This window comes from Rana temporaria, chromosome 2, assembly GCF_905171775.1.
Source record: "Rana temporaria chromosome 2, aRanTem1.1, whole genome shotgun sequence".
Taxonomy (NCBI): Eukaryota; Metazoa; Chordata; class Amphibia; order Anura; family Ranidae; genus Rana; species Rana temporaria.
This window is the reverse complement of record NC_053490.1, coordinates 259,778,963-259,803,921: the sequence shown is the minus strand read 5'-3', so window position 1 is coordinate 259,803,921 and position 24,959 is coordinate 259,778,963. Positions and strand designations below refer to the sequence as shown.

At 42.1% G+C, this 24,959-nt stretch overlaps 1 protein-coding gene across 4 annotated transcripts in view; it reads left to right on the top strand.

The window, feature by feature from the left end:
- The window catches only part of MMP28 (matrix metallopeptidase 28), a 96,235-nt gene that overhangs the window by 48,036 nt on the left and 23,240 nt on the right, over window positions 1-24,959 (top strand). For all 4 annotated transcript variants that reach the window (XM_040336845.1, XM_040336841.1, XM_040336842.1 and 1 more), the window contains 2 exons: window positions 8,060-8,226; window positions 23,331-23,549. In XM_040336845.1, coding sequence (XP_040192779.1) covers window positions 8,060-8,226; window positions 23,331-23,549 — 386 coding nt within the window. The remainder of the gene's footprint in view (window positions 1-8,059; window positions 8,227-23,330; window positions 23,550-24,959) is intronic.

The window sequence follows — 24,959 nt, the reverse complement described above, 5'->3', positions numbered from 1 at the left end:
TCGTTCATTAAATTTGGAATTTGTTTCTATAGGGAAGATCTTTGGTCCTAATGTGTACATTTTATTTATTGAATATTTTGCACTGTGTATATATATAGAGTTTAGCCCAGGGCAAAGAACAGCTGCCATTAATTTGGCACAATAAAGGGGCATTCTTTGACCAGCTGTGTGCGAGGGAAGAGACTCAGCCACATGAAGATGTGATAACTGCCAAGGGATGTAGGAGGAAAGATGTATTTCTCTGGCTGCAGACGTGTTTACTACACTTCTGTTTTGCTCAACTAAAAATTATAAGAAATTATCAATGCACACACCCTTCTGATCGCAGTATCATGGGGAGACACACAAGATGCCTTATATATGTGAGGAAAAAATATTTTATGGTTATATCTTCTGGGAAGAACTAAACATACCCTGATCCCCCACAATTGCAGCAGCTTATCTTTAAATAGGCCACTCTACTAAATTTCACATCTGAAGATGCTTGGTGAACCCTCCAACAGAGTTTATTGCAAACTAAGCATGCTATCATCAGCAAATTTTGGAAGGAGATTCAATTCGCTGGATTATAAACCTGCTAAGTGCAACATTGACCATCCTAATTTTATCTGCATGATATGGCACTGCTCAGCTATTTCAACCTATTGGTAAGATGCTGTTTCTTATTTGAGTAAAGCCATGGGTATCCACAGGCCATTAGGCCCTGCAACCTGTCTCCTACAAAATTATGGCCATGGGGCAGCTTTAACCATATGCGGAAATGTTATGTTTCCTGTTAAGAAGACCATTGTGACACATTTGCAGTCCGTTAGGCCCCAAATTAGAATTTTATTTCACTGCACTGATGGACAAAACCAACACAGTGAGACAGAAATCATTCCACAATGAGAAATGGCATTGAAAAAACTTAAGGGTACCCTGGGTATACATGCTGTTGGTGAAGCAACCTGATTTAAGATTTGATTAGAGGGAGTAGGGGAACCTAAATTTTGGTCTCAATAGAGCTTGCCGATGTAGTGTGTTGGTTAGGCTGTTAACATTTAAATCCAAAACTGTTATAATTGTATTGATAGTGTGGCAGTGCAGTTAGCTGTGCCAGTGTATGTCGCCCAGGATTTTCAACTAGACTGTTTTGAGGGGCTCCAGGATGATTTCATTTAGAGGAAACTGTTTTTTAAGTTAAAATCTGTTTTGGGACCTGGAGCCCGGAGGTTTCATAGTGACCTAGGTGGGAGGAAATCCCTAATCCTGAGACCAGGTTTTGGAAAAAGCCAGGAGACTGATTGTGTCAGTGTGTGTGCGTCTTCTTGTAGTCAGGACCAGGGTTCTGGGCTCCATCCTCCTGCAAAGTCCATGTGGGTGCAAGGGAGCAGCCACAAGCATGCATGTCTGCATGGTACAGTCTGTGATAGAGTAGACAGAAGCCCCAAGCCAGTGGGCTAGAGTAGCAGGGAAGCTGGGAAAGAAAATGCTAACAAAGGTACAGTGGTTGTACGTGACACTGTTACATGGTCAGGAGGACCTAGGCACAAAGCCTGAGAAGTGGTGCTGCTAATGAGAGCCAGGAGATTATATTTTACTTAGTTTTGCGTTTGGTGAAAACCCCTGCGTAGGTAACAGATGGATTTTATTGGATATTTGTTTTCTTCAATAAAAGTGGACCAACAAACCCTTTAAACAGCACGACTGGCGTGGACTCTACTCACTGGCGAGCGCTACCCTGAGCTAAACAACCGCAGATCATTACTACAGTATAGTTTTAGCATGCTTTTGACTATGTACATTCCTCTAACACGTTCTAAGATGAAAAGTCATCTGGCCAAAAGATTGTAGACCATTGATGTTTGTAGACACTCCAAATAGTTATGTTTTGGTGTTTCTCTTGAATGGTGCTGTTAATGCTACAGAATACAAAGACATTTTAGAAATGTTGGTGTTTCCAGCTTGTGACAGCAGCTTGAAGGTGACCCTTTTCTGTTGAAGTGCTTTAAGACATGATGATGATTTGATGAGTGCGTATGGAGGAGCTTAAGTGGTCTGCACAGATCAGATCCTTGAACAACTTTGGGTTGATTTGAAATGCCAATTGTGAGCCATGCTTTCTCATTCAAAATTAGCACTGGGACTTACAAAAGTTATTTTGGGTCAACCAGTACACATTTTCAGAATCATTTTAGTATCTTGTGGAAAGCCAAAACAGAAGAGCGGAGGGTGTTATAGGTGTAATGGCCAGTTTCCGCAAACTGTAGGCGATTATGGTGTATGTAAACCTTTTTCACTGTCTCTCATGATCTTGGTTAACTTAAGACACCAAAACTAGTAGGAGCTCAAAATGTATAGTTGTTTCTGATTGTGAATGTGGAATTGATGGGCCTGATTCTCAAAAGAGATACGCAGACTTATCTGCTGTTCAGCCTGCGTATCCCTGTGCCTAACTTTGGAAACGATTCTCAAAAGGCTTTTTCCAAAGTTAGGCAGAAAATCTGACATGTGTAAGACACTTACACGGTCAGATTTTAGGATGCAGTACCGCATCCGCCACTGGGGGCATTTCTCATTGAAATGCAGCTTTGCGTATGCAAATGAGGACTTAAGCAGATTTTAAAAGCATTTCATCACTGTGATTTCTGCCTAAGTTCCGAATTTGCCTGCGCAAAACTAGGGCTGGTTTTATAATGTGGAAAGTTAGTCACACATTGTAAAGGCCCATTCCAGCGACGGCATTTGGTATGCATTCCCGAGGGAGAACTCCACGGCAATTTTAAAATTCAAAACCGGCATGGGTTCCCCCCCAGGAGCATACCAGGCCCTTAGGTCTGGTATGGGTTGTAAGGAGACCCCCCCACGCCGAAAAATTGACGTAGGGGGTCCCCCTACAATCCATACCAGACCCGTATCCAAAGCACGCTACCCGGCCGGCACTGCGGGCCCCCCCACCCCAGAGCACCCTGTCCCCATGTTGATGAGGACAGGACCTCTTCCCGACAACCCTTGCCGTTGGTTGTCGGGGTCTGCGGGCGGGGGCTTATCGGAATCTGGCAGTCCCCTTTAATAAGGGGGCCCCCAGATACCGGCCCCCCCACCCTAAGTGAATGGATATGGGGTACATCGTACCCCTATCCATTCACCTGGAGGCAAAAAGTAAAAGTTAGTAAACACACAACACAAGGCTTTTTAAAATAATTTATTATTCTGCTCCGGATGCCCCCCCTGTCTTCTTTATTAGCTCTATTTCCAGGGGGGGCTTCTTCTTCCACTCTCCGGGGGGGGGTTTCTTCTTCCGCTCTCCGGGGGGGGGGCTTATCCGCTCTCCGGGGGGGGCTTCTCCGCTCTCCGGGGGGCTTCTTCCATCCTCTCCCCTCTTCCGCTGTTGACTCGGCGAACCCCGGTTCTTCTCCAGCTGTCCGGTGCCTTCTTCTTCAGCGCTGGCTGCCTGCTATGTTTGTGTGTTAGCTCAATTAGTAACAGGCAGCCGGCGCGGTCTTCTGTGACGTCAGGGTCTTCTGTTCTTCTCCCCTCTTCCGATGTTGACTCGTCGCATCTTGTCGCTGTAATGATGGAAGCGCGCCTTGCATCCCATTTATATAGGCATCACCGTCCCATCATGCTCCGGTAGGTACCCACGTGGTGGGTGCCTACCCACGTGCACCCACCACGTGGGTACCTGCCGGAGCATGATGGGACGGTGATGCCTATATAAATGGGATGCAAGGCGCGCTTCCATCATTACAGCGACAAGATGCGACGAGTCAACATCGGAAGAGGGGAGAAGAACAGAAGACCCTGACGTCACAGAAGACCGCGCCGGCTGCCTGTTACTAATTGAGTTAACACACAAACATAGCAGGCAGCCAGCGCTGAAGAAGAAGGCACCGGACAGCTGGAGAAGAACCGGGGTTCGCCGAGTCAACAGCGGAAGAGGGGAGAAGATGGAAGAAGCCCCCCGGAGAGCGGAGAAGCCCCCCCCCCGGAGAGCGGAAGAAGAAACCCCCCCCGGAGAGTGGAAGAAGACCCCCGGAGAGTGGAAGACCCCCGGAGAGCGGAAGAAGAAGCCCCCCCTGGAAATAGAGCTAATAAAGAAGACAGGGGGGGCATCCGGAGCAGAATAATAAATTATTTTAAAAAGCCTTGTGTTGTGTGTTTACTAACTTTTACTTTTTGCCTCCAGGTGAATGGATAGGGGTACGATGTACCCCATATCCATTCACTTAGGGTGGGGGGCCGGTATCTGGGGGCCCCCTTATTAAAGGGGACTCCCAGATTCCGATAAGCCCCCGCCCGCAGACCCCGACAACCAACGGCAAGGGTTGTCTGGAAGAGGTCCTGTCCTCATCAACATGGGGACAGGGTGCTCTGGGGTGGGGGGGCCCGCAGTGCGCCCCCCTGCCCCAGAGCACCCAACCCCCCCATGTTGAGGGCATGCGGCCTGGCACGGCTCAGGAGGGGGGGGGGGGCGCTCGCTCGTCCCCACTCCCTTCCTGACCGGCCGGGTAGCGTGCTTTGGATACGGGTCTGGTATGGATTGTAGGGGGACCCCCTACGTCAATTTTTCGGCGTGGGGGGGTCTCCTTACAACCCATACCAGACCTAAGGGCCTGGTATGCTCCTGGGGGGGGAACCCATGCCGGTTTTTTCTTTGAAAATTGGCATGGAGTTCTCCCTCTCAGGAATGCATGCTGAGCGACGCTGTCATTTTTTTTTTATAATTATTTGTTTTCCCGGCGCGTCTTTTTTTTCACCCGTCGCAACTTTAGTGTCCCGTCGAAATTCTCAAAGCCGCCCGGCATTAATTACGTTCGCGCGCTGCACGTCGGGAAAATGACGTCACACGCATGCGCAGTACGGCCGGCGCGGGAGCGCGCCTCATTTAAATTTTAAACGCCCCCAGGAGAGGAGGACCGCCTTACGACGGCGGCACTTAAGTTACACGGCCTGAAATTTCTAGGTAAGTGCTTTGACGATCGGGCACTTAGGTAGAAATTTTAAGTCAGTGTAACTTAACTGCTGAAATTTAAGTTAGGCAGGTTTTTTGAGAATTTGGCCCGATATTCCTAATCGTGATACAAGATATGCACAATGTACTACATAATTAATATATTAATTTAACCACTTCAATACAGGACACTTAAACCCCCTTCCTGCTCAAGCCATTTTTCAGTTTTCATCGCTGTCTCACTTTGAATGACAATTGCTTGGTCATGCAGCACTGTACCCAAATGATATCTTTCCCCACAAATAGAGCTTTATTTTGCTGGTATTTGATCACCTCTGCAGTTTTTATTTCTTGCCCTATAAACAAAAGAAGAGTGACAAGTTTGGAAAAAATACAATATTTTTAAATTTTTGCTATAATAGATATCACATTTTTATTTTATTTTTTTAAACAAATTTTTTCCTCAGTTTAGGCCGATATGCATTCTTCTACAGATGTATACAGACTCATTTTGAAATCTTGTAACAAATTTATTCCATCAATTAAATATAGTGAACATGGGGACACACTAAAAAACTTACAAGATACTCCGCTGTTATTGGATCATACAACCACCCTACACTCATCCTGCCCAGTGTTTAGATCCCCTGTAGGTAACTTCACATCAGTGACTTCACCATTAGTCCCTTCAGCAGGCTTCTTTTTGATCTCCAATACCCCCAGGGGACCATACACTCAATGATTGCCTTGATTATTTACATATCAGATTCTGTTTTTATACATTTTTTCTTAAAACCCATAAAGTGGCATTTACCGCAGGCAATCTCTGAGTTTATGGACATTTGGCATCCGGACCTTTTTGTTACTTGTTTGTAAATGTTCACATTGTTTGACACATGTCTGTCGTTATTGTGTCATACCCCACGATTTCCATGTGGGACCTGTTAAATTGTAAACCCATGTAGACTACCTTTATTTCTCAGGATACTGAGATCTAATTTTATCGTGAATACTGTTGAGTGTAATAAATTATATTGAATTTTAACAGCCTTTGCACTGCCCCCTCTTTGCTCCCCAGAGTAGCCGCTTTTCATTTGGGGTAACCTAATGTGAGGTTCCCCTACCCCTCTTTTTTTTGTTGTGCAGTATGAATGGCTATGGTAGCAACACCAATATCTAGATGAGAGGCACAGTGGCTGTATTATCTCACACGATTGGTAAGTGGTGAAAGTAATAGATCCGTCACCTCTTTTGATGTTGGAATACTGCCCTGCAGCCCAGTCTCCAAAAGACTGTATGTCACAGTACATGCTGGCACTCATGGGTCCCTCAATGAACTGTAGCACCCTAGTTCCGGCAGCACTCGTGCAGCCCCAGACTATGACACTGCCATCACCATGCTTGACTGTAGGCAAGACACACTTGTCTTTGTACGCCTCACATGGTTGCCGCCAAACACGCTTGACACCATCTGAACCAAATAAGTTTATCTTGGTCTCATCAGACCACAGGACAGACACGGTTCCAGTAAACCATGTCCTTAGTCTGCCTGTCTTCAGAAAACTGTTTGCGGTCTTTCTTGTGCATTATCTATAGAAGAGGCTTCGTTCTGGGACAACAGCCATGCATACCAATTTGATGCAGTGTATCGTGAATGGTCTGAGCACCAACAGGCTGACCCCCCACCCCTTTAACCTCTGGAACAATGCTGGCTGCACTCATACATCTATTTCCCAAAGACAACCTCTGTATAAGGCCCCGTACACACGACCGGATCTATCCGCTGGGATTGATCCACGGATCAGTTCCAGCAGACAGATCCGGTCGTGTGAGGGCCCGCGCGGACATTTTCCAGCGGATAAAAATCCAGCCGACGGATTTCCAGCGGATAAAAATTTCTTAGCATGCTAAGAAATCTATCCGCTGGAATCCTGTCCTTCGGACTTATCCGGTTGTCTGTACAGACTCGAAGTGATTCGACGCATGCGTGGAAGTATTTACCTTCCAGGGTCGCGCACGTCGCCGCGTAATCGTCGCGGCGACGGCGCGGCCACGTCACCGCGGATGTTTTTCGCTGGGATTTTGATTTGATGGTGTGTACAAGCCATCAGATCAAAATCCGGAGGAGGAATGTCCGCTGGAAACGGTCTGGCGGACCGTTTCCAGCGGATATCCTCTCGTCTGTACGAGGCCTAAGACGCTGAGCACATGCACTCAACTTCTTTGGTCGACCATGGCGAGGCCTGTTCTGAGTGAAACCTGTTATGTATGGTCTTGGTCACCATGCTGCAGCTCAGTTTCAGGGTCTTGGCAATCTTCTTATAGCCTAGGCCATCTTTATGTAGAGACACAATTCTTTTTTTTCAGATCCTCAGAGAGTTCTTTGCCATGAGGTGCCATGTTGAACTTCCAGTGACCAGTATGAGAGAGTGAGAGGGACAACGCCAAATTTAACACACCTGAGACCTTGTAACACTAACGAGTCACACCGGGAAGGGAAAATGGCTAATTGGGCCCAATTTGGACATTTTCACTTAGGAGTGTACTTACTATTGTTGGCAGCGGTTTATACATTAATGACTGTGTGTTAAATTATTTTGGGGGACAGCAAATTTACACTGTTATACAAGCTGTATACTCACTACTTTACATTGTAGCAAAGTATAATTTCTTCAGTGTTGTCACATAAAAAGTTATAATAAAATATTTAAAAATATATGATGGGTGTACTCACTTTTTTGAGATACTGTGTGTATGTATGTATATGTGTGTGTGTGTATATATATATATATATATATATATATATATATATATACAATCTCATGACTGGTCATTTTAATGTAGATATTTGTTTAGGTATATGCGTGTAACCTTATCTGACAAAATCTGGTCAACAGACTTGTGACTTGCTAATGTGCGATTTAAGCACAATAGATGAATTATATTTTGTTTAAAGACGGTCCTAGAATTCAAAGCTTTTCCATGTGTAATGTTCGATCCCTTATTGCTTTGATATGCTTGAGAAAAAAACATTATGCTTCTATTAGCATCAACACCTAACACAAATGCAGACCACATAGTTACTTGATAATTTTAACAGTTAATTGCATTATTGATATGTTACAGAGACTTCCAGCGATCATATCACCTTCCAGTCACTGGACACTTGGATGAAGCTACAGTACATCAGATGCACGTACCACGATGTGGAATGAAAGATGACAATGAAACAAAATGGCTGTTTAATAGACCACTTTATGTAAACTATCGCAGGAAACGCTATGCAACAAAAAGTGAGTTATTATATATAATAAACACAATATGGGACAAGAATACGTAATATTAGTGTACATCAGGAGTGTCCAACCATTTGACTTTCCTGGGCTGCATTAAAAAAAGAGGAGTTGTCTTGGGCCACACATAAAATATACTACCAATAAGGATAGCTGTTGAGCAGAAAAAGTCGGGAAGATAACAAGTTAACAATCACTGATATAGATCATGTACTTATCTGAGTAATAAAACTTAATTTTTTGTTCGGCCACCTTCTGTCCAACTGGCTGCTGTGCACATGGGCCGAATGTAGGCCGGTTTCAATTGAACCGGCCAATACCTCCCAATATTCAGCCGCGTGTATGGAAATATCTTATAGACAATATAACTACTGGCTATGAAAGAGTTCTCTGAAAAATTATGCTTTCAGCCTCCATGTTCTGTCTTGTAAAAATGTTTAACAATATGTCTTTTACAATGGAAATTAAGTCTGGAGTTGCATATTTTTAAACCAAGAACCACAATTAAGACACTACCCTGCTGGCGTTCTATGTGGCCATTGTCCCTTAAGCATGTCTGATTAAAATGACCTTCATGGATTAGATTAAAAAAAAATCTGCATTCCTATTTTCAGTGACCTTTTTGCCTGTTTCAACAATTCTTCCCTTTTTCCATTTCACCATTTGTGTAATGAAAAATGAGAAGCAGAAAATCCCAAATTCAGACATGGTGACATTCTGACCTTTCCAGCCAAGTTTACATCACATTCCAGTATGCTGAACAACATAGCGCTAATTAATTCACCAGTCTTCTCCAGAACATAAGATCCTACACAAAGTTTCCTCTGAGTTATCCTATAAATGTTCATAAACTTCATATGAATTAAGAATTGGTATAAAATTATAGTAACTCCTGTCAGACATACAGCATCTCTCATTGGATTGACATCCAAGCCCCAAAGTTTATTTGTTAGTTTTACTATTGGGAAAGTTATAAAAGTTAAACAAGTTTAAACTATATTTATTTTTTCTTATTAAAATGTTAAATACGCAATATAATTACTGGTTCCAATGGATTTTCTTTACATGAAATTCAGTGAATTGAAAAGTTTCATTGTAAAAATTAGAAAATCGCTTTTTAAAAAATATGTTTTAATTTATGGAACATTGCCTTTTTTAACAGATCTAAGACCTAAGTCCTGAGTCCTAAATATTCTGTATGTGCACATTTTTATTCTTCTACAATAGATAGTAACTTTGAGCTCTCTGCATATTTTTTGATCAATGTCATGTCAAGAGCACTCTGTAGATGAGCACTACTCGCCCACAAAATTGTTCTCCTTGTTTATCATGCCAAGATGTTTTTGAATGTATACTTAGATATATGAGAATACTTATAGGATGCTTCTGGTCCTAGGTTACATTCCAACCATGTCCTTAGGGAATTTTGTGGATCAGGGCATACTCTTATGCATAGGGATCTTTCACAGTAGGGGGCAGGGCAGCATACCATTTCCTTTGGAATTGATATCTCACACCTACTTTTTACAAATATATTATATAAAATATAAAAAAATGTATTTGCTTTTAGCAGCAATGTAAAGTATATTCCAGTTTCCTCTGGTTATTGAGTGGGTATCACTGCTGTGTTTGCTAATGTACACATTGGTAAAATGAATGGATCTTTACAGACCCATCTAATGTCTGCGGCATCAGCATATACTTTTTAAGATGCATCTAATCTGTGATGCTCATAGAACACAACAAATGTGCAAAGCACATCACATTGTAAAGAACAGAGGTGTGCTATGATGTCTGATGGGAGGCTCATGTATTAAGTGTTGTTTTCTCTTTTATCAAGTAATTGGACATTCAAACCATGTTTCTGTGCACTGAAACAGGTTTCCTTAGGCAGCTCATTCATTTTCTTTTCTTTTTTTTTTCAATATCTTTATTGTTGTTTTTTTTTTAAATTAATACACACATATCCAAAAATAAAATACATCACTTAACATTCTCCCAGTCCTAATTGGCCTTTCTCCTAACTCCCCCCCCCCCCATCTCCCTCCCTTTCCCCCTTTCTTTCTCTATACTCCTATTGTGTCTCCCGGCCCCTTCTATTCCTCTGCTCTCTTAAATTCTACATATCTCCCTGACTGCTTATACTGGAGCAGACAGAACCTGGAGCTACTGTGTAGGATAATCAATCAACTACCATCTTCAGGTAGCTCAGTTTGAAAATAAGCCTATGTTCACATCGGGCCGATTTGACATGCAATTTTGACGCCGATTCCCAAAAGTAGTTCCTGCACTACTTTTGGTGACTTCGGGGCGACTTCAATAGACATCTGTGCATGAACCCGCACAGATGCCTTTCTAATCGCCCCCCAACTTGCACTGATATATGGATTTGAAATCGTGCGAGTTCAGCCGAATTTGCACGATTTCAAACCCACCCCCAGTGATCGAGGGCTGAAAAATAGGAGCTGATTATTTGCCATGAACAGCTGCTCCAGATTCCGTCTGTTCTGGTTCAAACTTTCTCTCAGGGCACAGTAATGCACAGAGAATTGGCACCTGTGAATTGCGCTGCATTATAGTGCAGATGCATTGCATTGCACTTAACTGTAGATGTGAGTTGGGGTGCAATTGACAATGAATAGCAATGCAGTGTAACACAATTATACAGTGCTTTTCTGTCACAAGCTTTATAATGCGCATTGTGGTATGAACTAGCATAAGTGCTTGACTTATCTATCCTTAATAGAAATGTGCCAACTGCAGACATAATCTACTAGGCAACACTCCAATGTTCTGAATTATAATTCCAGTTTTACTGAGTCAATGGTTTACTAACTGGTAAACCAGTATTCATGAAATACCAATTCTTATGCCACGTACACACGACCGTTTTTCGGGTTGTAAAAAATTACGGGTTTTTTTATGTCATTAAAAACGATCGTGTGTGGGCTCCAGAGCATTTTTCACGATGTAAAAAATGGGCATTAAAAATTTAGAACATGCTCTAATTTTTCACAACGTTTTTAACGTTGTAAAAAATGGCCGTGTGTAGGCTTTAACGACGTGAAAAAAACACGCATGCTCAGAAGCAAGTTATGAGATGGGAGCGCTCGTTCTGGTAAAACTAGCGTTCGTAATGGAGGTAGCACATACGTCACGCTGTAACAGACTAAAAAGCACGAAGACTGAAAATCGCGAATCGTCTCTCACCAAACTTTTACTAACACGAAATCAGCAAAAGCAGCCCCAAGGGTGGCGCCATCCGAATGGTACTTCCCCTTTATAGTGCCGTTGTACGTCACCGCGCTTTGCTCAAGCATTTTTTTTTCACGAACGTGTGTAGGTAAGGCAGGCTTGACAAGAATCACGTCGAAAAAAACGTTGTTTTTTTCTAGACCATTAAAAATGGTTGTGTGTACGCGGCATTATACTCTTAAAATGTTCTAACACTTTATTTGTACTAAAGTGTTATTATCTTTTACAATATGATGCAGCAAAGTAATAGAACCTTAGCTGGTATATTAACATTTGTAATCTGGGCAGCTGGAAGTAATGAAGTACAATTTAAAGGCAAGAAAATTCTATAGGTCACCTACAGTCCATACCAGGAAACAGATTGGTTTAAAACTGTCCCATGGGCAGTTCACGGCTTTAAACAGAGTGAGCTGTTACAGGGTGACCCTTAGCGACCCAAGGATCAAATGTCAAAGCAATCGTTAATTAATGGTTAGCTTCAAATAGCTGTTTCTATCTATCTTTTCTCCAGATGTAGCCCAATATTCAGATGGTTACAACATGTTGCTGCACATTAGGCATGAACAATCCTGCTATGTGGGGCTATAAAAAAAACAATGAACAATTAAAACTGGATGGGCAGAGTGACAGCGTTGCTTTATGTTATGTTTGCCAACAAAATATTAATGTGTATGTGCTTCATGCTAAAGAGTGGAGCAAAAATAGTGGATCTAAGAATACACCTACAGTATTAGAGCAAAAATTGAGTTCATTCCTTTTTCTTTTATTTGATACCTGCTTGATTCTTACTCTGAACATCTAATACCAATTTAGATTTTAGGACAAGTTTGGTGTTTGTCCTGCAAAAACTTATTTTATAATCATTATTTTAAATAAAGTGATGAAGTACTGGAATTCCTGTTGGGGTTTTACTGATATCTGGGGCTTTTGGTTTGAGAGATTGACCCACACTTCCTTTCCTGGTGGAAATGTATTTAACCAAACGGAAGGTCCCATTCACACTGGGCATTTAGCCCCAATGAATGGAGTTCCAGCGTTTATCCATGGGAGTAGGGCACATGTTTGCCACCCAGACCCACTGCCAGCAGCCAGTCAAACTCCATGAGTGGCTGACAGCTGTTTGACAAGGCTTGGTAGTGCACCCAGAATGCAGCCACTTGCCCAGGTGATGATCTTTCCCAACTGCAGCCACGATTCTGTCCGATCTCATACCAGAGATAGCCCTGACCAATATGTTCTTCTGCAGGCTGGCTCTAGAGAACAGCAATATGGTGGTCCCTATGCCTTTTTTCCCCCTTGCTATATACCAATGTAGCAGTGATTCCATAGAGAAAAGCCACATAACGTTGGATAAATATACAGAGAGTACATACAATCTATTATGAACCTAAGCAGACAAGGGAAGAATAAGTACGTTTTTTTTTTTTTTTTAAGGGAAACTGCATTTAGAAAATAGTGTTACCCCTGTAAACCTCTTCTCCTGGAAATTTTCACTACTGGTGGTCATTCTGATCCAGTAGCTTTAAGGTGATATTTAAGGTAGAAAAAGATTTTTGTTGTACTTACTGTGCAGCCATATTATACAGAGTAGTCCCGCTGCTCTTCTCTTTGGTGTTTTCCCGATGGAGCTGTCTGCTCCTCTTTCCTCTGAGTGCCTTCGTAGCAAGCTGGGTGCTATGGGGGCACCTGTGCATGCATTCTGGATCTGGCCTGAGTGCGTCATTAGAAACACATAACACCGGAAAGACCTGCTTCTGCTCCCTCAAATTTGACTGACAGCAGCAAAAACCTATGGCCCCCTGCTTTCAGTGTCTCCTGTGAAACCAGGAGGAGAGGAGAGCAATGCTGAAGCTAGGACAGCACTGGATTGGTGAAGGAATCGGGTAGGTGTTCAGGGATGGGGGGTTGCGAAGGATAGGTAGTGGGGAGTTTACCTTTTAATGAAGAAATTCACTTGCTGCTTTCAGAGGTGGCTGGGTGCAGCATGCAATCAGTTAGTACAATATTTTTAAATATATAGGGCTGGATTCAGATACAATGGTGTATCTATCCGCCCGGCGTAACGTATCTCAGATACGTTACGCTGCCGTAATTTTGGGCGCAAGTTCTGTATTCAGAAAGAAATTGCGCCCTTAGTTACAGCGGCGTAACGTATGTGTTGCGGCGTAAGGCTGCCTAATTCAAATGGGGATGTTGGGGGCGTGTTTTATTTAAATTGTACTTGACCCCGCGTTTTTTACGTATTTTTTGAACGGCGCATGCGCCATCTGTAAAATATCCCAGTGTGCATTGCTCCAAATTAGGCCGCAAGGACGTATTGGATTCGACGTGAACGTAAATGACGTAAAGCCGCATTCGCAAATGACTTACGCAAACAACGTAAACATTTCAAAACTCGGCACGGGAATGACGGCCATACTTAACATTAGCTACGCCTCATATAGCAGGGGTAACTATACGCCGAAAAAAGCCGAACGTAAACAACATAAAAAAATGCGCAGGCGGGACGTACGTTTCTGAATCATCGTATCTACCTAATTAGCATATTCCTTGCGTAAACATACGGAAGCGCCACCTAGCGGCCAGTCTAAAAATGCAGCCTAAGATACGACGGTGTAAGACACTAATGCCCCGTACACACCATCACTTTATGTGATGAAAAAAAATGACGTTTTTAAAAACGTCACTTTAATTGACCGTGTGTGGGGGAAAACGTCGTTTTATGTCTTCTAAAAAACGACCAAAAAAAATTGAAGCATGCTTCAATTTTATGTGTCGTTTTTCAAAACGTCAACTTTTACTTCACAGAAATTGACCGTGTGTAGCAAAAAACGTCGTTTAAAACGAAGTTTTTTCACCCGTGCATGCCCAGAAGCTACTTATGAAGCAAGCTTCAATGGAAAAAGTGGTGAGAATGTAACCTCACTTTGCTAGAACATTGTGAGAAAAACGATGGTGTGTAGGCAACTTCGTCTTTGAAAATTGAAGTTTCAAAAACGTCATTTTTTACTTCACAGAAAATGTCGTTTTTTTTCATCACATAAAGTGATGGTGTGTACGGGGCATTACACCTGTCGGATCTTAGGGGAATCTATGCGTAACTGATTCTCTGAATCAGGCGCATAGATACGACCTCCTGCACTCAGAGATACGACGGCGTATCAGGAGATAGGCTGTCGTATCTTGTATCTGAATCTGGCCCACAATGTACGTATACTCAATAACAAAGCTCTGACATATGACACAGTCTTGTCTAGCAGGACAGGAGGCCTGTGTTTCTCTATGCCAAAGTTAAAGCCTAACTCCAAGAAACCTGAAAGCCATTCCTCGCAGTGGGACTGTTCCTACACTGTAAGAGCTAAAGTAGAACTAAAGGCAAAACTTTTTTTTTATTTTAGATGGAGTATAGGAGTTTTTTGTTGTTGTTTTGTCATCTGCGTTCCCATTGGGTAGATTTAATTTACTTCCTGTCCAATCTGGCGAAAGTGAGATGAAATCCCTCCAATTTGAGGGAATCCCTGGTTGTCACCAGGACCACCAAAATAAAAGTCCCCATTGAAAGACTTACCCTCTAGTCCTGTTCTGGTGACAACCCAAAATTTGGGATTTTCTTTTGCTTTTAGGCTGCTTTCACACTGAGGCGTGCAGCCGCGGTGACGGTATGTTTATTAAAAGCCAGCAGCTACAAAAAGTGTAGTTGATGACTTTTAATAAACACACACACCCCTTTCTCAGGATTCACCGATGTGGTCGCCCCAACCCCTCGATTCTCTCCCTCTCCTCTCACCAGCGCTGGCATTACAACTGTGGACAACCGGCTGTGACAGCTTGAGCTTCACAGCCGGGTACATGTGTGAATTGCGCTGCACCTCCTGAATGGTCGGTAATCTTCTAGGACTTGTGACGTGTGCAAGAAGATTGTAGGGAGGGAGGATAACTTCCGCTCAGACCGCCTAGACAATTCAAGCGGAAGTGGGACCAGGCACCTCTCAAACTAGGTACCTGCTCCCCCCCCCCAAAAAAAAGACATGCTAATTGTGGCATAGAAGGGGGGAGGAGTGCTTAAAGCAGAACTTCCCATTTTGGGTGGAGCTCAGCTTTAAGTGTGGGCACCTGACTTTGACAGATTGCTGCTTTACAGCCGGGTGCCTACTGCGCATGCAAAAGTCACGCTGCTCATTGTGAATGGTCCTATAGTCTTCTGGGACCTGCCATGTGTCCCAGAAGACTGCTTGGGGAGAAGAACTTCAGTTCCTGATTGCCTAGGTGACTGGAGCAGAAGTGGGTGCAGGTACCTGTGAAAACTGGGTGCCAGCTCCCCCTCCTCAAAAGTGCCATTACTGAAAGAGGAGGGGGGGGGGGAGAGGTTTAAAACTGAACTTCCCTTTTTGGGTGGAGCTCCGCTTTAACCACATAAGGACCCTCACACGACTATTTACGTTGTTAGAATGGCACGGCTGGGCACATGGACATATATATACGTCCTCTTTAAGAGCCCAGCCGTGGGCCGCGACCTGGTTCGAAGCTCCGTGAACGCGCCTGCAGGACCCGTGGACCCGATCGCCGTGGGTGTCCTGCGATCGGGTCACAGGAGCTGAAGAACGGGGAGAGGTGAGTGTAAACAAACCTTCCCCGTTCTTCTCTGTGGCAGTGTCAGTGATCGTCTGTTCCCTGATATCGTGAACAACGATCACTGACGTCACACGTCCCCCTACAGTAAGAAACACACATGAGGTCACGCTTAACCCCTACAGCGCCCCCCAGTGGTTAACCCCTTCACTGCCATTGTCATGTTCACAGTAATCAGTACATTTTTATAGCACTTTTCGCTGTGAAAATGACAATGGTCCCAAAAATGTGTCAAAAGTGTCCGATGTGTCCGCCATAATGTCGGGGGGGGCACCAAAAAAAACGCTGATACTAGTAAAAAAAAAAAAGATTAATAAAAATGCCATAAAACTATCCCCTATTTTGTAAATGCTATACATTTAGCGCAAACCAATCGATAAACGCTTATTGCGATTTTTTTTTTTTACCAAAAATATGTAGAAGAATACGTATCGGCCTAAACTGAGGAAAAAAAATGTTTTTTTATATCTTTTTTGGGGGATTTATTATAGCAAAAAGTAAAAAAAATTGCATTTTTTTCAAAATTGACACTCTATTTTTGTTTAATAGGGCAAAAAATAAAAACCGCAGAGGTGATCAAATACCACCAAAAGAAAGCTCTATTTGTGGGAAAAAAAGGACACCAATTTTGTTTGGGAGCCACGTCCCAGGACCGCGCAATTGTCAGTTAAAGCGATGCATTGCCTAATCGCAAAACGGGGCAAGGTCCTTAACCTGCATAATGGTCCTTGTCTTAACCGGTTAAGGATGTAATAAGAATGCATTAAGGTTTTTTTTTTTATTTCTGCCTAGAGTTGAGCTTTAATGAAGTGGTTTATATAAATACCTGCTTGTTAAAAAACTTAAAACCCTACTAAGGTTAAAACAGTACATACGAATAGGCAAAAATCAATTGGCTTTTAAGTAAGTAGTTAGAGGAGCAGTTATGTTTGGGCCCCTTGACCTCAAGATTAGCTAATCCCTATACACCCCTACAGCTAGTAAACAAGGTTGCTAGGATTTTTTTTTTTTTTTTAGGTGTATTAATTTATTTCAACTCCATACTAATGTACATATTTTGTTAACTTTTGTTTGCAACTTCAACAGTGTAAAAACAAGTTGAAGCATTTGAGGGTTGTAAGTCAGCCGATCATGCTACACTGGCTTTCAACCACCTGCTTTCATCACAGAAACATCTTGTCCAAACCTGAACAGAGCAAACCCCACGGCTTAGGCTGAGAACACTCAAAAATGCTGGGAATTTTATCTGAAGAGCTGAAAGGATTGCAGGGGTTTGAGTGATTAATGGGTACTAATTATTGGCGTGTGCAAAGGGATTCAGAGCTTGCACACTCCCAGTCTGAGATTACTCAGCCTAATGCTATGTTAGAGTATTTGACAGGTAAACACATAGTATAAACTTCTATTGTGTTTCTTGCCAATCTTGACGTTCTTTCCAGGCTGTTGTGCAACATTGTCACTTGCATACAGAACTACGTTGAAGTACATAGTCGGGTTGGTTTACTAAAGGAGTATAAAATGTTCAGCTACCTATAGGTGGATGATTGCAGTGAACACAACATCCTAAAAAGCAGCTACAAATACTTTGGGTCCCCGGCGCAGGCATGTTTAGTATGGGGAGCTGGCTGTGACTCCTTGTGGCTTCACACTGCGCTCGCACAAGCTGCACTGCGTTTTGGAAATGGTCCCATGGCCTTCTGGGACCAGTGACATGTCTAGAAGGGTGCGAAGATAGGGGAGGGGGAACCAAACTTCCTCTCATATCACCTAGGTCAGGAGTCTCCAAACTTTTCAAACAAAGGGCCACTTTATTGCCCTTCAGACTTTAGGAGGGCCGGATTGGGGCCAGCAAGGGAAGAAAATGTCACAGGCCCGGCATCAGAGAGAACACATATGGACTCGGGGTTGGTGGTCAATCGGAAGAGGAGTGTTCCCCCTATTAGTAGGAGGAATAGTATCCCATCATTGGTATCAGTGGATAATATAGTGCCCCATTGTTGGTGTCAATGGGAGGAATAGTGCCTCATGTCAGTGGGAGGAATTGTGCCCCAAGGGCCGGATAAAGGCTAGCAAAGTGCCACATCTGGCCCTCGGGCCGCAGTTTGGAGACCACTGGCCTAGGTGATCTGAGTAAACGTGTGAGCCGGGAACCTATCAAAACAAATAGGTGGCACTTATGGGCACTGATTGGCATCACTGGTCACTGACTGGCATCACTGCTGGGCACTGTTGGGGCTACACTGATAATCGGTCATATGACGTAATCTTCGAATGAGAGCCGTCGCCGCTGCTGCCTGCCTGCCATTTGACAATACGGCGGGCAGGAGGTGGTCTACTGTGAATAATTGTGCCCAACATTTTTTCACAATTGCAGTTACCTTCCCTTCTCTAGCATCACCTCACAATCGACTTCTTACAAGACAGGACGTGTACTACATGCCTAATTACCGGGTTACAAATACCACTCACACAAGCTTCAGCCGTGTCTGTTTGCAGACACTGGTAGATGCCCATAACATTTTCTCATGATCTGCACACATTACATGTAGAATAGCACCTATTTACCTTCATGATGAGATGGGCAAAAAATGCAAGCACCACATCTCATGAGTACAGCAGAAATTAGCAGATGGGTAGTCAGCATACAGGTGCATTTCTGGGTCGTGTGAAGTGTGCTGCAGTTCCTCACCCCTGCTTTGTGTGCTTTACAGCCAGACTAAAGCCTCGTACACACTATCGGATTTTCTGCGGACTGATTCACGTAGGACTTTTGTCCGAAAGGCGTTGGCCAAGAACTTGTCTTGCATACAAACGGCAAAGAATTGTCGGCCAACAAACACAAAACTACGTGTTTTTTCAGCTTTTTAGCATCAACCTTTGGGCAACTTCTGCTAATGTTGTTTTATGGTGAGCATTGCTTCCAAGCTTTACTTTGGAGTATTGTCTGAAGGACTTGTGTACACAGGCTCGGAAAATCTGACAGACAACGCACAATTGTTGGTGGAAAATTTTTAAGCATGCTTTCCCACATTTGTCCACGGAAAATCTGACAACAATTGTCCGATGGAGCATACAAACGATCAGATTTTGTGACAACAGCCTGTCATCGCGCAATTCCCGACGGAAATTCCGATTATGTGTATGAGGCTTTAGGCTGGGTTCACACTAGAACTTGCAGCGGCTCACAGCAGGGGTCCAGTGCATCTCCATTCACTGTATAAGGGACAATTTTAGCCTGAATTTTGGTCTGAATTTGGACTTGAAACGATCCAAAAGATGCACAGGACACCTGTGCAATTCGCACTGAAGCCACTGTGGAGATGTGTAAACCGTCTATATAGAGAGCCGGTCACAATCTCAGGCTATGCAAATTGGATGCAGAGAAATCCACATTCAATTCACAATAGTGTGAACCCAGCCTAAGGCTGGCCATACATTCTACAGCTTTCTTGTACAACTTTCCTTTAGATTTACCATATAATATCAGGTCAGACCTAAACACTTTCAATTTGTATGCAATCAGGCAGGCCCTTCCACATAGTTGAAGGTAAATCTAAAGAAAATGGAATAAGACAATTTGTACAATGTATGTCCAGCCCTGGAATTGGGGCAGAATGTTTTTGATGCATATAGTTGTAAACTTTAAAATGGTAAGTCACAGTTCAGGATCAGTGCGTATTGGACCTTGGCGAAGTTTACTCATTTTGCATATGGATCTTTCCAACGCAGAAGTTTCCGGAGTGTATTTAGGAAGCTTCAGGGTCTTCTTTTGTTTTGCACTACAGTTACTATATATTAACAAATTGATAAAATTGTTATTTTAGTCTTTAGCGTGACATTGCTAACCTGTAAATGATGAGACCAGCAATATTATCTCTGCCCATGATTTCATTGCATCTTGATACTTATGCCGCGTACACACGATCGGTTTGTCTGATGAAATTGGTCTGATGGACCGTTTTCATCAGACTAAACTGATTGTGTGTGGGCCCCATCGGTTATTTATCCATCGGGTAAAAAATTAGGAACTTGTTTTAAAATTATCTGATGGATAAAAAAACCTATAGAAAAAAACGATCGTCTGTAGGCACGTCCATCGGTTAAAAATCCACGCATGCTCAGAATCAAGTCGACACATGCTTGGAAGCATTGAACTTCGTTTTTTTCAGCACGTCGTTGTGTTTTACGTCACCGCGTTCTGACATGATCGTTTTTTTAACTGATGGTGTGTAGGCACGACTGACCATCAGTCAGCTTCATAGGTTAACCGATGGAAAAATCCATCAGACCATTTTCATCGGATGGACCGATCGTGTGTACAGGGCATTACAGTACATTCTGAGGAGTCTATTGTTCTATTCATGTTGTACAGGTAATTGTAAAGAATAAAAAAAATATAGAAAAATTGGCCTGGTCGTAAGTAGCAGAATTGTTATTTTATTTAGTTTTAAAGTGTAAGCGGGAACGAATAGTGCAATTCAGGTAATAGTCTGTCCTGCAAGTTATACATAACAATTTAACAATCATTAACAGGACACGCATTTCCTCTGTTTGGCGTATGTAGGGTTTGGCTGGTGAGGAATGCAGACTATAACTGTCTGCAGGTAATGATACATCGGATGAGAGGTGACAAACTGTCTCAATATGATAGTGAGTCACTGAGCCTTCTGATACAACTTTGGTTCTGTGACAGAACACAACTGTCTTAGCACACTTTGCTACTAGGCAGGCTTTCGGTTGATGTTTCCTCAGGCAACGTAGATGAACCATTTATTTAGGATGTTCCTTATTGACCCTCCCCTGCCAATTTACCTCACCACTTGTAATTATCAGTCTTCTTAAGTCTTTTTCATGGCTTCAGCTTCCTGTCTCTTTGAAGTTACACACTAGGGTGTTAATGTCACTTCATCAGTGCAGTGATGGTGATTATGATTAAGATAAATAAGGGTTTGAACAGTGCTAGCATAATCAACAGATTCAGATCTAAACTGCATGACTTGTCATGCTTATGTGTTTATAGCCTGCATTTTATCCTGTAAGGACATCCTGTGGCTGTCCGCTAGACAGCTAAACAAAATACAGAGCTTTTTATAGAGCAATAAAAAAAAAACTGTATTTTCAAGTTGAATATTTTTAGTGAAGACCGGGTAATAAATACAAAAGTCAACATAATTAACAAAATAATAATCGCAAGAATCGGAATCTTATTCAGTTTCATATTGCATGTGTGTATACATTGCTGTGAAAATTTATTTTCACACTTCCTGATTTTTATTTTTTTATTTTGCTTATTTGTCAGACTTAAACAATTGAGATTATCAAGCTAATTTTAATATTACACAAAAATAACCAAAGTAAATACAAAATGCAGTTTTAAAATTGGGAAAAAAGCTGTCCAAACCTGCCTGGCCCTATGTGAAAAAGTAGCCCCCCTAAACCTAATAACTGGCTGTGCCACCCTTGGCGGCAACAACTGCAATTAAGTGTTTGCGATAACTGGCAATGAGTGTTTCACATCACTGTTGAGGAATTTGGGCCTACTCTTCTTTGCAGAATTGTTTTATTTCAGCCCCATTGGAGGTTTTTCAAGCATGGATGGGTTGTTAAAGGTCATGCCACAGCATCTCAATCAAATTTAAGTCCAGACTTTGATTAGGCCACTCCAAAACGTAAAGTTTTTTTTTGAGCCATTCAGAGGTGGTCTTGCTGGTGTGTTTCGGATCATTGTCTTGCTGCATAACCCAAGTGCACTTGAGCTTGAGGCCATGAATTGATGGCTGGACATTCTCCTTCAGGATTTTTTGGTAGAGCGCAGAATTCATGGCTCCACCAATTAGGGCAAGTTGTCCAGGTCCTGAAGCTGAAAAGCAGCCCCAGACCATCACACTACCACCACCATATTTGACTGTTGGTATGATGTTCTTTTTATGAAATGCTGTGTTAGTTTTATGCCAGATTTAACCGGACATGCATCTTCCAAAAAGTTAAACTTTTGTCTGACCAGTCCACAGAATATTTGCCCAAACGTCTTGGGGATAATCAAGATTTTTTTGGCAAATGTGAGACGAGCATCTGTATGTTCTTTGTGGTCAGCAGTGGTTTTAGCTTTGGAACTGAGGCCTGCAGTTATAAGATGTTAAGGGATTTCTCTGTCTTAACAGAAAAAAACACTGCGCTAACAAAATAAAATCAATTAAATGATCGTGTGAATTAAAAAAGCTGCCAGTATTAATTACTAATTACCATAGTAAACAAAAGAACACAAAATACAAGATAATACAGCGCTAATAACTTAACCTTTGAAGATTATGTGTGAAAGAAATGACAAATAATAATGTGAGTGAACACAATGAGTGAATAAGGAATAAACCATTCAAAATATCGGACCCATCCAATTGGTCTATGGGTGTGATAAAACATAGTCCATATAAAACAGTGAATTGAGTCCAATTTAAGTGACCAACAATATCTGCATGTGAAAAGATCCTCCACCGAAGAGGAGATAAAAGGGCACCCAATGTGTGGGAAATGAAATCTCCTTACCAGAGAAAAAGACCGGGCTTTCAACGGTCTCATAGGGTATAAGGATGTTTAAAGTCTTCCTTGAAAAGACTATTCCAGACACTGCTACTAACACCAGCATAAGAGCTCCAGGGGACAAGATCCTGATCAGATCCACTCCAGTTTAGCAATTTGGCGTTGATGTGTTCATAAAATAAAAAATGGTAGGAAACCACATAGTGCGTTAATAGAAAGTAATATGATACCACGAGGTCTAAGGGAACGTATCATGCCTGCGGACCATTTACATAATGAGAGATTTCACACGATCAGGCTTGGTGACACACACACACCAGATGCCCTCCTTGAACCCTGCCTTTGCAGAAAGCACTGGCCCAACGTTGGGCCAGTGCTTTCTGCAAAGGCAGGGTTCAAGGAGGTGACATAAAAAAAGGAGATTATACATTGCAACCCATCACATGCTTGGATTATTTTCTCATGCAGGTTAGAAAACTTGCATTTGAACTGGTTTCTATTATCATTAAAAGTAAATTTACTTTTTTTTTTTTTTTTTAAATCAATGCTGCCATGAAATAAATTTGCCATTTTCATGTATTTTTTTATTTTTTTTCATAAAACGTCAATGCAATTATCATTTCTGATCTGCCCCATTTATAGAAAAATTGAGTATAAATGTGTTTTTGTGTTTCTTGTTCCAGGTAAATGGTACAAACATCAGCTGACCTATCAGATTGTGAACTGGCCATGGTACCTGTCTCAGCATCAGGTGAGGCAGGCAGTTAAAGCAGCGTTTGAATTGTGGAGTAATGTCTCCTCGTTGACCTTCTCTGAGGTTACAAGAGGCCCAGCAAACATTCGTCTGGCTTTCTTCGATGGAGAGCACAATGATGGCGCCAGGCATGCATTTGATGGACCAGGTGCTAAACCATTCACTCTTTTAAACTTTGTTATTGAAACACTGAGATATGATAATCTAGAAACTAGTTCAAATGACCCAGACTTCGTATTTCAAGTTCACAGGGGATTTCAGTGCAGGTTGATCCTGTCTTTAATGGTGGCCATCCAGGCTTCAATAAAAAAAAGATTTATTTTCCGATTGATCTCTCCTAATAGAAATATTTCATAGTGTATGACCCATTCAATTGATATGCCGCAAAATTTGTTGTCCTCCAGGCTGTGACTCGGGCTATAACTCAAGTTGTCCTCAGCATACGTTCATAAGGGTATTAATAACCGGCATAGAAAAAATATATAACGTAATTCCATTTTATTTTTCATAAAAAACAAATAACGTCTATTAACATGTTAAAACACGCTGAAACAAATAAAAAACTGGAAACTGGAAGTGTGCATCAACTTGCGTCTTACGTCACCACCTGCAGGCATTTGACGCGTTGTTGATGTCATATCTTCTTCCTGTATTCTTAAAGGTGTACCAAACCTCATCTCACCTATAATCCTCCATCTTGGAACACCCTGGTCTCTAGGCTTCTCAGAAATTCTGTGATTAATGTCTAAGGGAGCTGAATCATATTAAATTAAAAATGATTTAAAATTAAATGTGTAATGAATAACTTAAATAACTAAAATTATGATTCAAGCTTTAGTTAATATGTCTTTCTACACAAACCCACGTTGTTAGCACCATCTAGTGGCTATATAAGGGATCTATCCAGTATAGTGCAATTTTTTTTAATTCCTGTATCTTTCTAAAACAAACCCATGTTAATAGCACCGTCTAGTGACTAGATAAGGAATATATCCATAGTCTAAATCCTTAGGTTGTCTGTTGTCATATAGCTACATGGACCATGAATTTACATAAATGTAAATAAAAATGAACATAAACATTGATTAGGAATATGTATTTTATATGGGAAGCTAGGCACTTGTATCAGAAATAATTTAGGTCTACCCCACTTTGCTTATAACCACCCTGGTAGGCACATATGTCCACATTGAGTCAGGTGTTCTTGGAGATAGCCCTATTACATCAAATGTTATTAAAAATATGCGATAAAACAATTAACATCCATCTCTACATTTGACCCCTTAGACATCAATGTGCCCATCTGGTAAATTTATCTTGTTTGGGAAATGGCTCTTCTCTCTGTGTCCCTCTCCAATGTCTACTAATTCTATCTATCCCACAAAATTTGAGTTGTTTGGGGTGCCTATGGTGATGTAGTCTGAAATGTTCGGACAAGCTATGGTGGCAGAATCCCTTTTTTATATTGTTAATATGTTCTCTTGCGACCATGGAGTAATTCAGTCTTCTGATCCCGGATTGGTTGGCTGTCGCTTTGAATCATCTACTTTAGCCCATA